Source organism: Spinacia oleracea, chromosome 6, assembly GCF_020520425.1.
Source record: "Spinacia oleracea cultivar Varoflay chromosome 6, BTI_SOV_V1, whole genome shotgun sequence".
In the NCBI taxonomy this organism is placed as follows: domain Eukaryota; kingdom Viridiplantae; phylum Streptophyta; class Magnoliopsida; order Caryophyllales; family Amaranthaceae; genus Spinacia; species Spinacia oleracea.
In genome coordinates this window covers 8,491,701-8,507,133 of record NC_079492.1, presented here as the reverse complement: position 1 = coordinate 8,507,133, position 15,433 = coordinate 8,491,701, and the positions used below count along the sequence as shown (strand labels likewise).

General features: G+C 35.9%; 1 protein-coding gene across 3 annotated transcripts in view; it reads left to right on the top strand.

Annotated features, from left to right (window-relative positions):
- The window catches only part of LOC110776166 (tyrosyl-DNA phosphodiesterase 1), a 31,178-nt gene that overhangs the window by 812 nt on the left and 14,933 nt on the right, over positions 1-15,433 (top strand). For all 3 annotated transcript variants that reach the window (XR_008922705.1, XR_008922704.1, XM_021980720.2), the window contains exons 3-8: positions 571-834; positions 1,831-2,049; positions 2,619-2,679; positions 3,837-3,913; positions 4,023-4,280; positions 15,281-15,370. Coding sequence is in view for 1 of the 3 variants with exons in the window: in XM_021980720.2 (XP_021836412.2) it covers positions 571-834; positions 1,831-2,049; positions 2,619-2,679; positions 3,837-3,913; positions 4,023-4,280; positions 15,281-15,370 (969 nt within the window). In the remaining 2 variants the exon portion in view is untranslated. The remainder of the gene's footprint in view (positions 1-570; positions 835-1,830; positions 2,050-2,618; positions 2,680-3,836; positions 3,914-4,022; positions 4,281-15,280; positions 15,371-15,433) is intronic.

Below are 15,433 nucleotides of genomic sequence, written 5' to 3'. Positions count from 1 at the left end.
TGATACATTTCGTTTAGAAGTACAAAACAGCTGTAGTTTTTTTACGTGAAGTGTAAGCTTTTAATTTCAAGAGGGAAGGTCCGTTTGCAATGTGCAATCTCACTCTACATTATGTGCATTATTAAACATTAGAAAAGAAAGTATAAAGGAGAAATTGGACAGTTGCGAAACTATGATTAGCATTCTCAAGTGTTCTCTTATTTGGAATGCAAGAGATGGTATCAGTAATGTTCAGCGAAAGCTGCTAATGTGTTGTTTGAAGTTTTGAGGACAATGTGTTTTCCTTCTAGGCTGAAGTTTGCAAGTGGTAATGTAAGTCCTTGAAAGTTGGCTAATCAGAATTGGTTAAGCTGTGCCCTATTCATTGAGATATTGGGAAGTTATTGAAGGGTCAATTTAAGTTATGTTGAAGGACTTTCTCTATACACTACTCCGTATTTGTTTAATAGGGCACTTGTATTCCGAGGATTAGACACCATCACTTTTGGCCAACTTTTCAATTGAAAATAATATGTCCAAATAACATTGTTGCTCATTCTTATCTTGGATCTTTAATGAATGACCTGGCAGGAAGGAATGAATCCTGTGGTGATTAATTCTGGTGATCAGAGGAAGTTACTGAATTCTGGGGAAAAAGTTACATTTAGAAATGGTGATATCTTGGAGTTGATTCCAGGGAGTCACTATTTCAAGTATGAAATTTTAAGTAATCAGAGAAACCCCGGCGCTGTTAGCAAAAGGAGTGAAGATGTTAGTGAATGTACAAATGTTGGAGATGGCAGGAAGAGAGCACGAGAAGACTTGAATGCTGGAGCTTCTACAGAACAGTCAACGGTACTCTCTGCTGTTTGAATCCTCACATCATATATTGCTCACTGTATTCGTCAACTTCCTTTTTAGTTCCCAACTCCAATTCATAGATGTCAGCTGTGTTCTCCCTTGAGCATAGTAATATGACATAGATTTCTCCCCTTCCTCTTATGGCATTTCTCCTCAGATCGCCCTATACTGACGGGAAGGGAACTTATTCAGAAGACTGAATCGTCCTCTTCCTGTAATCTGACCTTACCATAGCTTTCTTAAAGCTTTTGGCTTATTGATCTCCAACTGTATTTGTATTCGTATCTGGTAATTCCCTTTGTAGTGGATCAAGATATTCTAGGCTAATCATTTCTTCCTTGAAAATGGAAATCGCCCTTAGTAATTTAACTAGAAGGAAAGTTCTAATAATCTTGATATAACTCAAAATTATTGACATTTTTTTTGAGGAAGTAAAATAAAATATAGACATTTATGGATTCAATGCGAAAATTGTTATGCATTAAATTATAGGAAATTGCTGAAGTAAAAAATGGGTATTCGCTTAAGTCGAAGCTTTTGGTATGAGGTTTTGTTTGAAATTCCAGTATGAATCTGGGGGTTCAAGCGATTCATTGGGTCTTAACAAGATAAATTCCTATAAGTGAATTATTTTAAAGAAAACTCACATTATAATTGTACACAAATAAAAAAAGAATATTCAAGAGGACTATAGTCAAGAGAAAGACGATTGAGCTGACTTGATATTTTTTATCAACTTGTTATTGAATAGCTGGATATTAGTGGCTTCTGTCATTTTCACAGAAAAAGAGAAATTGCCTTTGCAAAGAGAGACAGAAGTTCACTTCTTTATGTAAAGTATAGTGGTTGACATTAGTGATTCCTACCCTCTCTTTTCCTTACTCTTTTAAATTACTTTTATAAATATGTTTAAGAAAACTTTACCTGCAAACTGCATAGTAATTTGCTAGTTGTCTCTTACCTGCTCTTTTGCTTTGTGTATTTGTACAGCTTCCGCATGGAATTGGGAGAAAATTAAAAGAAAATATAGATAATGTAAGTGTTGAATCAAAAAAACAAAATCTTTCAGTCTCTGGGAATAGCGAGGAGGCGATACGTCATTTCCATGTATCCGATGATGTATTGCCTTTAACCTTTCGTCTTATGAAAGTACAAGGGTTACCAGAATGGGCGAACACCTCTTGTGTATCTATTGACAATGTGATTGAGGTAATGTGTACTATGAACGTTGAGCTGCACGTGTTATGGTTTGCATGAAAGACATTTTTGACATGAATAGCTAGAATGCACTTGATCAAGGTTGACATTTAATTATGAGTAATTGGATATTCATTTTTGCCTCGTGTTTGAGGTGATCGATCTTAGGAAAAGGTCCTTGTAGATTGAATATTTATTTTTGCCTCGTGTTTGAGGAATAAGTGATCGATCTTAGGCAAAGGTCCTTGTAGATTAATGAGATTATGAATTTATGAATTTATGATGTTGTTGACAACCTGGATTGAAAATGTAATTGCCTTCAACATTATTTGACTGATCTAGTGAGTCTCTGTTCAATTATTTATTATGAGCTTTAGGAGAAAATACTATCAAATCATTTGAAAATATATTTAGGCACATCCATTCATGTTGTTTTTTTATTTCACTTTTGTGCTTGACATCTGTCTTAGCATGCAAAGTGAACTAGGACGTATATTAGTTGGATGAATTTCCTGAATAGATAAATGTGCTTCGTGATTCATGAAGTTATCAGACTGACTGGTTGTTGATCTTTTATTTAGGGGGATGTGCTTGTTGCTGTACTTTCAAATTACATGGTGGACATAGACTGGTTGTTATCTGGTAATAACCTTGATAAATTCACTCCTTTGAATGTGCCGTTTGTCAGATCAACTATTATGGAGCGTAAGGTGTTGACAGGAAGCTCGCTTTTAAGTTGTTATAGACTTATAGTAGAATCAGGTCATATAGTGCATAATGCTGTTGTGTGGGGAATAGTATTTGAGTTGTCGTTGTTGTCTCTTTGCCTCTATGCTGTTTTATGTTGGAATAATTATTGGGGTGTCGAAAATTCAATTCATACACAATTACACAGTTACATCTAAATATATAATCCCCTGCAAAAAAATCTTTTTGTGGATTTGAAAAAGGTTTGATTTTTAATCGTTCAGCTTCCCTGTTCTTCAAGTAATCCTTGCTGCATTAGAGTCTGCAGTTGCTACTTTACAGGGAAAGATATATTCTTGAAGGTGCTTGTGGGTACGCGATTATGTAGAAGGTTGTTTAGTTACATATAAAGGCAGTTCTGTAAAGGAGTTTCGACTTTCCTTGTTGCTAAAACCTATCCCATAACATCTGTCGTACAATGACACATCAATGTTAATTATAGGCTATGTTACCACATTAGCTTACATGATTGACACTTTTGAATGGATACATTAAGTTCCGACTCAAAATATAGTCACTATAAATGTACAGCCACTTATTTTTTAGCATGCTGGAAAGGATTTTATCAAGTATTCGTATAATCGTATGTTATAAAAATATATTTTAATATTTATATTACTCGTATGATGTTGAAGTGAACGTTTCCAACTTTTCAATTCAGGCCATGGCAACCATGACGCAAAATTTAACACTGTTAATGCCGTCTCTGTAACTCATTGACTATTATTGCAGCCTTGATTACAACTGTTGGTTTTTCTGTGCTTGTGGGTTCTGGTGATTTTTAGTCTTAGATCTTTTGAGCATTTCATCGTACGAGATAGCTAATGTTTATTTATTTGTTTTCATAGAATCCAAATGTTTGGTTTTGTCCGTTTTCAAGTGAAATCCTAGTTGACTTCTGGTTGGGATTTAATATGGAAATCTTGTTATTCATCCTTGGGTACCCCCAACTGTTGAATGTGTTCTATTTTGTAGTACTACTTGCTACGTCACTCTTTTCAGCTCAGCCCTTCCTGACATTTATTGTCTTCATCTTCTGTTTTATTCTGTAGCATGCCCAATGCTTAAAAAAGTTCCTCAGGTGCTAGTTGTTCATGGAGAAAGTGACGGTACCGCTGATTACATGAAGGTATGTTGCGTGGACTAATATTTGGACTAATATCTTATAATGCTCCAGATCTGGAATCTGAGTATCTAGTTGACGTACTTACTCAGCATCAGATACATTTTCTTTGTAGAGGAACAAACCCAGCAATTGGATTTTACACAAACCCCCATTACCCATCGCGTACGGGACACACCATTCGAAGGCTATGCTTCTTGTGTATCCTCGAGGAGTGAGGGTCATTGTGCATACAGCAAACTTGATTAATGTCGATTGGAATAATAAAAGTCAAGGCTTGTGGATGCAAGATTTCCCTTGGAAAGATCAGAATGAGGCAAGCAAGGGGTGTCCATTTGAAAGTGATCTTATTGATTATCTACAAGCTCTAAAGGTTTATATTTTCTTAATTTTGTGTGCTAAGTGGAAGGTTTAGTGCATATAATATAATCCCTTGCTATTATATTATATTATTTGTTTTATTATTGGTCATGCTTAAGTGTTAAACTATAAAATTGTCTAACAGCGGGAGGGTTTTCTTCCCTCTTCCCTCTTTTCTCTTTGTCCCCTTCTCCTTTTATTAAAAATACATGTCTTATGTCCTTTAGTTTTCTTTTATATTTTCCTAATCTACATTGGAGTTGGAAGTATTAATTTGCTTCTTTATTACATTTGATCACAATTGATAGGATCAATACAACAATAAATAAAAGTTCCAAAGAATTTATTACCCATTTAGTGAAAAAAATCTTTTTTATTGGAATTTAATTTTACATGCTTTACCGAAGTCTACACACCAAAAATAATCGAGATTGTAGTTAAGGGTTTTGAAGCAGATTAGTTGAGCTTATGTTGGATCAGAAGTCCATTTTTGCAACTTTTTGATTTTATGATATTGCTAAAGATTGTGTGATGATTGGGTTTCGGATTTGAGCCCCAAATCTCATGAAGCCATTGTCTGGACTTTGGAGTGCCGATTTGAGGACTTTATGTGGAGGAGATTAGAGAAAGTGTCTTGTAAAGGACGAAAGTCCCTGATCCTAATGGTTTTGTTACCTTAGGATACCGTTTGAAGGAACCTATGTATGATGTTCATACTTCCAAAAACAAAAAATATTTATCTTCTTTTTCTTAAAAAATATCTCGTTTGGTGAGTTTTTGAGACTGATATTGTCGGAAAGAGTGACATACTGACATCCTTTTTCCCCCAATTTTGTCCATAAGGGATAGGTCCAAGAAATCGAGATGGCTTTCGGCTGATTAGGTTATGACTTAACTCACTAATGTATAAACGATTACGACTAAGGTGTTGCAAATCAGTTTGGGATGGTGTTTTCTAGTACGGTAACTAAGGTGCCTAGTTCATTGGTTGACAGTTGTTATATTTTGGGCACTACCTTGGTAATGGGATGGGGGTAGTTGTTAGTTGTTGATGTGAGAAAGGCTTAATTTGAGAAAGCGTATGATAAGGTTAGTAAAAAGTTGCTTGATAGAGTTTTGGCATACAAGGGGTTTGGGACTTGGGAGTTGTTGGAGGCCTTGAATTTTGGGAAGTCTCATTACTGTTCTTTACCCTATGTGGTAATCAATGGAACGCCTACAAGTTGGTTTGGTGTGTCGCGGGTCCTTTGGCAATATGACCCCTTGTCTCCTTTTATATTTTAGTGTAGTCGTGGATGTCCTTGATAGTTGTTTTTTTCCAGAGGTGTTGCTTGGTAAAATTAAGGGCCTAAATGTTTTGCGATAAGGGTAGTTGCTATTTCCCGCTTGCTGTGACACACACACTTCTTGGATGGCTTTTTAAGTTCAAGAATGTCGTTACTCAACTTTAGGGGTTGAAGCCTGCAATTGGTCTTTAGGCTTAATCTTATTAGGTCATTAATTTGCGGTATTGGATTTGTTTAATCTGGCTTTGAGGTTTATGTGGTTGGGACTTGGGAGTTTTTCTATTAGGTATCTTGGGGTTCCTTTTTTGCTAATCTTAGGATTCTTTCTTTTTGTGATGATATGATTTTCTAGTTGAGAAGTCTCTATGACATTAGATGTGTGGAAGAGGGCCTATATTTTTCTTCGAAAGAGGATACCTCTTACCAGGTCTTTTCTTATATCCTCTTTTTAACCTTTTCCTCTCAAAGGAGGGACGCCGAAAAAGCTAGAGATATGCAGGATATTGTTGTGGGGGGGGGGGGGGGGGTGGCGAGGGTGACGAGGAAATGAGAAATCGTCTTGTTGCTTGTACTTCGAGTTTCTCGTAAGAACATAGTTTGGGTTTTGGGAAGGTGGTATCCAATTTGTTTAAGATGTTAGTGCTTATGTGTGAAGTCTGACTCCCTTTAATGCAGGGTGATATAGAGTAAGCTTGGCTTCCATTGACATCTTAGCCACTAAGGTAGGAAATAGGAAATTAGAAGACATGGACGTCCTGTTGGGGTTTATGGATTCCCTCTTTCTATGATCATCCTATTCGCAAGCCGTTTATTTTGGCAACTTGTCTCATGATCCTTTTACAAACAATTGAAAACTTCCAATCCAATAAGCTTCCTTATTTCCGATCTTAGTTTTAAAAGGCGTGAAGCGCACTTAAGCGCAAAGGATCCTTGGAGCCTAGGCGCTGGACGCAAAGCGAAGCGCACGCTTTTCATAGGCGAGGCACACCTTCAATTATTTTAAAAAAAAATCTTATATGATATAAACTTTAATTAAAAAGAACAGTTTTTGCAAATTGTTAAAAGATCCCTTTTTAATTAAAGGAAAAAGGGTCACATGCCCACAAGTTACACAAGTAGAGTAGACAACAATGGGTTATTTTATTCTTTTAGGGGAAGGACAACAAAAAGTTGAAAAAAAAAAGAAAAATGGTGTAAAGTAGAAATCCAATGCTAAACTAAAAAGAGAAAAAACAAAGATAAGAAAGGGAAGGGTCATCTGAAAGAACATAAAAAGGGCAAATTGTTGACAACTAGCAATGTTAAAAGAAGAAAATGACAAAAGAAACCAAAAACTGTCACTTTCAACCGGCCTTTTTTCTTTTTTACTTTTATCCTTCCTTTTTTGTCCAAGCTAAGGGATTGGGGTGGGGCCAGGGTCACATGCCCCCTTATTTGGTGTGCAACGGTCACTATTCAAACAGAAAGCACACTCTCACACCTAAGGGTTGCCGCTTTTTCGCCTGAAGCTTATGTAAAAGCGCATAGAAGCGCGCGCTTCTTGTAGTTGCTCCGCTTGTGCAGGGTAGAGCGTTTTTGTTGCGCCTAGAGCCGCTTCTTGCTTTTAGGCGCGATTTTAAAACAAAGTTTCTGATTCATTTGAAAGGCAATGGTCCTTTTACGAAGGTTAAGGCTTGGGAAATAACCTTTCATTTCGTAGTTGCAGTGGCCAAGTAAAAATGTGTTCTCTCTAGTTTGTGCTTATGCTCAGTGGTCATGATCTTAAAGTTGGGGTGTCGTCAATTAGCAAAATTATACTCTCTCCACCAAATACTCGCCCCGCTTCCGTTATGAAGCCGTCTGATACGTGTCGTTTAGCGTATTAAATTAAAACCTATCTTATACCTTCAAAAATATTAACAAATAGTAAAAGGGTAAGAAAGGATCGATCCCACGAGGAGACTTATTAATCTACTGAACATCAAAGCTTAACCAGTGGAACTAAATTGAACATTATTTACATAAACTATATACAAATACTTACCTATTCACATAAAGAGGGGGGGGGGGGTTGTGAAATTCCTACGAACCACTACTTGGTAATGGCTAAAAAAATGACTACTACTTACAATTATACAGAAAGTGACGACACAACTTAACCGATTCAGTTTATGGTTTTTCTACCAGATTAGATTCTTTAATCTTTGAAAATAATCAAACTTGAGGAATTAACCAATTTAATCCACTAGACTAACTGCAGAGACTTAAGTAACAAAGACTCCCGGTACTCCCTTATTTGTAATCAATTATGAACTAAGCCCAATTGATCCTAAACCACTCTAACTTACACAAATATGGTCGCAATCTGCATAATTTAGAAATTGGCAGCAATATAAACTTGGAGACATCATTAGTCCTAATTAATCTAATCACATAAATGTTTAGGCTAATTAGATTGAGTTTACTTTCTAATCTATACTATCACCATGATCGCAGGCTCCATTATAAATTACGTGCTACTCATTATACGATCTAAACTAAGCCAAATCATATAATTAGCAATCAAATACAATCATACATAATGAAAGATAACAATCAAACATATAATTGTAATTTAATCAAAGTAAAAATAAGGAAACCCAATTCATAATTAAAACAGAATAATCACTCAAGTAGGTTGTAAAACCTCAACCAAAACTTCATACTAGAACTTAATCACTTAATATGACAAAGCAACATGGTAATTAAAGATGAGAAATTGGAACAATTGAGTAGAAGAAGAACTTATTATATCTTCAGATTAAGGACACCCAAGCTAGCTCCGGCTTCGACCCCGTAACTCGCCGTCGTCCTTCTTGACCTTGATTCGAGACTAAGCTCTCTCCAATGGCTGTCTTCTCCTTTTCCAATTACCCAATTTCGAACCCGATAATAACCCAATTACTCACGATATTTTTTTGTGGCTCTCGTATATGCCCTCTCTCTCCGTATGTGTATTTGAGGGGTTGGGCTGCAATTTTATATGAGATAAACCCTAGTTTTTGACCGGAGATATCGGAACTAGAAGATCGGTAGTGTGATTCTGTTGTTGTTGCGTCGAGAAGGAAGGCAAAGAAACTGCTGCTCGTAAGAAGATTTCGTTCTCCAACAACCCACATATTTGATTTTTAGGTATTGGGCTTTCTCCACTAATTTTGGAATGTAGTGGGATTATTCACTTACATCCCACGTGTTGCTGTAGTTGGGTTTTCTTCATTTGGATGAAAGCTAGAGTTAGTGGGCTCAATTCCCTTCACAATGTTCCTCCTTATATCTTTGTATTAGTTTTGTGTCTCGTATGAATCCACGGGCTTCGGTTTTCTTCTCGAGCAATTACTACCTGTAGCATTAACGAGTACTAATTAAGCTAATTTAACAATAAAATAGAAACTAAGAAAAATATATTTATAATTATTAAAAGTAATTCAAGACCCAAAAAATAATAAATAAAAGATGATTGTATGGTTTAAATAAGGGAATAAATATATGGTAAATAATTCACTTATCACCGTCTCGGATGTTTATGTAAATATCATATGTTTTAAGGTCCCACTTGTATTCCTAATATCTTAAAAATCATTAAAAAAGTCACCCCCACCCTCTACCACCCTCAAAAAATTAACACATTTCCCACCAACTATATTAAAAAAATACCCAACTATCAACTAACACCTAATTAAATAGTAAGCCAATTAAATTGCCTTAAACTCTGTGCTTGTCAAACTGGTGTGAGTATTCTGGGCGGAGGGAGTAGTGTAAAGTGAGGGAAAACCGACAAGACCAGTTTTCTTTTTTGTTTTTATTTGGGGTGTCGGTGACCACCCATGATCCAATGTGGCTTCGCCACTGTTTGTGCTATTTGATGTTAAGGTGCATATATAGGTGCACTGTGTAGTATACTAGTATCATCTTTTCGTTCAATGCAAGGTGAATAGGTGGTGGTTGTTGTATGGTTTAGGATATTTTGTTTCAAAGGGATTTTTGGAAGTTTATATAATATTTAATCTTCTTATAAAAATGTTGTCCGCTCATCTACATGATGGGCATGTGTATTTCTGGACGTGGTTTGGTTGCGTTGGTTAATAAACAATGATCATATCTTCTATAGTATTAGCCATATGGCTAGTGCTTAGTAGAGTGGAATGTTATAGGGGTTTGGTGTTTGGAGCTCTTCCTATTTACCTTTGATTTACAGCTTGACAGGCATGTTATTTTTTAACCCTTAGAGGAGATAAGGTTAAACTCGTATTGAATTGTTGTATGGTTTTCCACGTTCTATTTACCATTGTTTTTCTACCTAAAATAAAAGCTTTCTAGAAGGTAAGGGGTTCAAAACGGTGAATGTTAATGGTTTAGGGTGTCGTTCAAAGCAAACCTTGATTAAAGAGGTAATGATTTAGACCTCCCATAATATATTTTACTTGATGACACAAAAGTTGATTCTTTTGATCCTTCATTGCTTAAGAGTTTATGGGAGGAGTAAGATGAGGAATGGGGTTTTCTACCTTTTCTCGGAACTCCAGGAGGATTCTTTGTGGGATGGGATACACCATTTTCATCCAAGGAAAAGGTGTTATGGATGTTTCTCGGCTTGGTGTGTCTAGAGAACTTGGACGTTTGGGGTAGGTGAGATGGTGGATTTCATTAGTTTTTTGTCCATGTCGTCATTGAGAATAGGGTGTTGTAAGAGTTAACTGCACTTGCATTGCTTTGTAAGAGTTAAATGCACTTGCATTGCTCTTCTTGGTAGATTATTGGTGGAGATTTATATAGTGCGAATGGGGAAGAAGATTGGGTTGTTCAGGAGGTATGACTTATATGGTTGAGTTTAATTCTTTCATTAGAGAATAGAGAGCGTAAAATTCAAGACATTTCTTTAAGTAATGGCAAAATGAGCAATGCACAATACACAAGATCAATAATTTTTTGCTCACTGATGAGTTTGAAGGTGAACCCTGTTCTTATTCAAGAGGTATTTCCTTGGCTAGTTTCCCTTGCTATGATAATTTCCTATTTCCTTTAATCTTCTCTGGTCAAATGGGACGTCGCCTTTTTATTTTGAACACGTTTCTAAGTCCAAGTTGGAGAATAGTGGTAGACTTCTCATGTTTAAGGATTGAGGGCTTTTGTTTATGAAAAAGTTAAAGTTCCTCAATAGAATTTGAAAGGGTGGAATAAGGAGGTTTTTTTTTGGAGATGTGAGGCAGGGAAATGATGTCTTTTAAAGGAGATTGCTTTAACTGATATACGAGTTCGTATTGGCTATGAATAGGTAACACAAACTAGTTTAAACCTAAAGGCAAAGTTGAAAGAGGTGGTTTTAAGGGAGAAACAATGTCAATATTAGAGGAAAAGATGTCAAACTACTTTACAAAGTTGTGATTGGGAGGAGGCAAAATTCCATTAATTAAATGGGGAGTGACTTTTGAAACACCTTCTACGGAGAGACTCCCCAGTTATGTAAGACTCGATTCTCATCGGAGTGGATTTAACAACCATGAAGGTCTTGATAGGGATCCTATTCTTCCTTATGTAGGTGAGTGGCTAGAAGTACTTTGGGGAGGAGGAAGTTAGAAGAGCAGTGTTTGAATGTACAAGGATAAGGCTCCATGATCTTTCAATGGCTTTCTACAAGGTTTGTTGGGACGAGTTTAAAGATGACGAGTTGGTTTGTAGAAAAATTGTATAAATCCAAATTCTATAGTCTTGGTACCTAGAAAGGATCGATGAGTAAAAGTCAAGGATTACCTTTCTTAAATTTACTCAGCATATAAAATGTTCACATAAGTGTTGTTGTCTTGTTTGTGAGAGGTTCGTTCCTATAATGTCTCTTAGTCTGAATGTGTTAGGAATTAAGCGCAACTTAATTAAATCGACAATAACTCATGTCGGAGATTTGAGTCAAAATCGGACTCTTGGTTACATGCCAAGCAAAGGTTATTGTCAAACTAAGATATCTCGTAGAAATTGGTATTAGAGTATAAATATCTCACATGGGAGAAAAAGTGATTTTCGCACTCCGCAAGACTCTGTGTTTGTTAAGCTTCTTGTTTGTTAATATTATATTTCCTAGTTTTATGTAGAATTTTATTTAGGAAACTAATAGTATTTTGGTATGTAATAACCTCTAGACTTATTTAGTATTGTGGACCAAGTATAATTCTAGTAGACGAGGGTTTCTAGTTTGGCCTATAAAAGCGGGTTTAGGCCTAGCTAGAAAATAAGAGGGAAAATACATTGGTGAGAGGAATCATGTATTGGGGGATTGTTATACTATTTTGCAGGAACTTAATAATAGGGAAATTTGTTTTTTACCACATAAAAAAAATCGAAAAATTGTTTTTTACCACCAAAAAAAAATAAAACTTGTATTTTACCACCTAAAAATAATAATTTAACATTTGTTTTTGACTACCTAAAAATGGAAAAAATAGATAAAACCGTTATGTTGAGGGGCACAATAACGGTAATATATCTAATATTTTTCTCCTTTTCCACGATTTCATGTATTTAACTCCCTTCTTTTCCCCTACTTTATTCTTTTTATGAATTTACATGATTTTTTCTCTCATTAATTCACAAAATTAAAAAAATTATATGGAAATGAAGAGAGGAGGGTAAAGGAGTTAAAGAAAATAGCAGAGGGAGTGTATAAAATTGGAGGAAAATTGAATTAGTGAGCCCTACATAAAGACTTCCATCTTTTTTTTTTGCCAGTGGTAAAAACAAGTTTTAACTTTTGTTTAGGTGGTAAAATATAAGTTTTAATGTTTTAGGTGGTAAAAAATAATTTTTTGATTTTTTTAGGTGGTTAAAAAACTATTTGTCTTTAATAATAAGATATTAGTTGAGGGGAGGAAATATAAATTTGTCATAAACACTTGTGTCCTTTATTATTGTTTTTGCTATTTGTTTTACATTGTATTTGTAGGGTTTGTTCCTAATTGTTCGTGGCACGCGTTTGGTTGTAACAGAATGAATGAGATTTTAGAAGGTAGACAATTCTAGATGTGATTTTTATGGCCAATAAATATGTGGATGGTGCTCGTTGTCAAGGCTATGAAGGGGTGGATTTTAAGTTTGATTTTGAGAAGGCCTATGACTGGTTGAGTGGGGAATTCTTTGATGTTATTTTTGGAAGGAAAGGGTTTGGGGAGTGGTGGAGACATTGGATAAAAGGTTGCATGTCCATTGTCCACTACCTTCATTTTTGGTGAAGGGAGTTATTCCGCTCTTATAGGGGATTATATCAGGGTCCTTTATCACCATTTCTTCACCCTTGTGGTTGATGTCTTTGGGAGAATTTCAAAGATATTAAAAAGGTTAGATGGGTGGAAGAAGATGTATTTCTCTCTCGGAGGCATTATCTAATTCAATCATGTTTGTCAAGTATAGCCTCTTATCATCTCTCTTTGTTCAAAATTCCTTTTGTTATTACACATGAGATTGAGAGGCTTATGACGGACTTCTTATGGTCGGAGGGGAGGGGACTGTGGAGGTGGGAAAAGATCCTTTTGTGAAGTGGGAATAGGTGTGTCGTCCAAAGGAAGGAAGGTTGGGTTTGGGGAAGTGATCACATAAAATATTCTCTTGAAGGGAAGAGGTGGTGGTGGTTTCTTCAAGAATCTCAATCTCTTTGATACAATGATTTCTACCGTACTTATAGATGTGTCAAAATGGTTCAAGTGCTGACAGATGACTCATAAGTGTCCTTAGAAGTTCATTTCGCAAGTATCAACTTTGTTCCCTTATTTGACAAAGTTAAAAGCTATGGGTGGTCAACACGTTTGATTTTTGGAGGAAATTTGGATAGGAGAACAACGTATTCCCTCGTTTGGATTTGCTTATCTACTGTTCATAATGCAATGCTCCAGTATCAGCTTCGTGAATGCGTAGGATTTACATGCTAGGAGTCCACCCCATAACCGAGAGGTAGAGGAGCTAGCTTATATATGTGATCTCTTGCCTATTCATTTGTTAGAACGAGGTACTCTAGAGTTTGGATGAGAGATTTTTCGGGTGTCTTTTCATGAAAAACCTTCTTTACTTCTTACTAAGCCCCCTAGGTTTGCAGACTAAGGTGAAAATACCTCAAGTGCAGGCTTTCATGTGGACGCTAGGTTTTGGGAGGATGAATAAGAATGACATCCAGAATTGGACGCCAGAACTCTTCGAAATCTCACTAGACATATGCATGTAGCGCCCTATCAAACAAAGATTCTTTTTCACAGTTTTCGAACAGTAAAGTACTAAGGTGTCTTTTTATCTATGGAGCAGTTGCAAAATTAGACTTGGGTTTGTCCTTTGAATATTAACTCCGTATCATTGGTTGCATATTCAGAATGTGGGTTTAGGAAGTCTATGGAGAAAAAGAAGCTGTGGAAATGTAGAGTATATGGTTGATTTCAACGACATGGCTGTGTTTTATCCGGAGCTTTGTCTCGTGTGATTTGCTGTGCGACAAAGTAAATTTGTTTTCATCTTTCCGGGTAAAGATAGCAGGGTTTTAAAAGGATTATTCAATTGGGGATACTCAAAGGTCTTGGATTAATCAGTAATTTGTCTTTTCGTTACCCTCTTCATGGTTGAATAATATATTATTTTTCATAAAAAATAGGTATACAAAAGCCACTCGAAATAACCAGCATGCCACTCTTATCATTTTAAACCTTGCTGGGGTCTTTTCTTATTGAAATGGAAGCCGTTACAAGGGTAGCAAAGGGAATGCAAGGATGCTGTCAGAAGTTTGCTTCGTTCTGTGCACAAGAAGTTAGTGGAAGAGTAGAATAAATAGGGAAGGATTGTAAAGCCAACAGTATCTTTGTTTTGGTGACATTACTTTTGGGAGGCCATACACTGCTCGACCCGGGGGTATTTGTAATTGTTTACTTACTCTTGATTAAGGAATACAAATTCTGCCGTCTTCCCTAATCTTCCCCTTCCTTATTTCGGTTTTCCTTAATCTGCTGTAACTGTCACTAACCTTGGGATTAGTAACCTGATCCGTAACAGTTGGTAATGGGTAGGGGTAATGTTGTCTATTAGCTTTCTCTTCCACCCCTCCTTTAAGTGAGTGCCAAAATTAAATGTGTCAACTAATTTTGAAAGGAGGAAGTATGTTCATTTAATTTTTAATAGTAAAATATTGGACGCATTAAACTGTGTACAAGATGGTGCTTAGTTTTCTACCTTGAAGCAGTAGCGTCTACAAGATGGAATCACATTGGACGCATTAAACTGTTTCTTTGTTACTGGGCATAAAGGCTTAAATCTAACATCAGAACAATCACAATAGTGTAACATATGTTTTTTTTCATAGTAAAATGGTAATTAGTTTTCTACCCTAAAAGCAGTAGCAGTCTACAAGATGAGAACGTTTGAATTTATTTTTTCTGAACTACAGACCTGCAGCCACTTTTAAGGTTTATAGACTTAATTTTCTGTTTAATTATACATCACCACATGACTTGCTGAGAGGTAAAATATCTGCAGCTATTTCCATGATGTAAATACAACTTCAATTTTGAATTTGAAGATTTGTTTATATGTTTAGTTGTTAAATTACAGATTTTTAGTGCATGCAAAACTGTAAGAAATGAAAGGACAGCAAACTTCCCTTCTTTCTCCTCTTCCACTTTTCTTTTCCAATCATTGTAAATACATATGTAGACTGTTTTTTTATTCTAAACCATGTGTTGTATTTTTTCAGTTGCCTGAATTTACTGCCAATTTTCCAGCCCTTGGCAGACTGAAAATTGATGCTTCCTTCTTTAAGAAGTTCAATTATGGAAATGCCGCGGTATAGTTGATTCCCTTTACATGGCTATTGACTTCTATTTTCCTAGTTATTATTTTATTATAG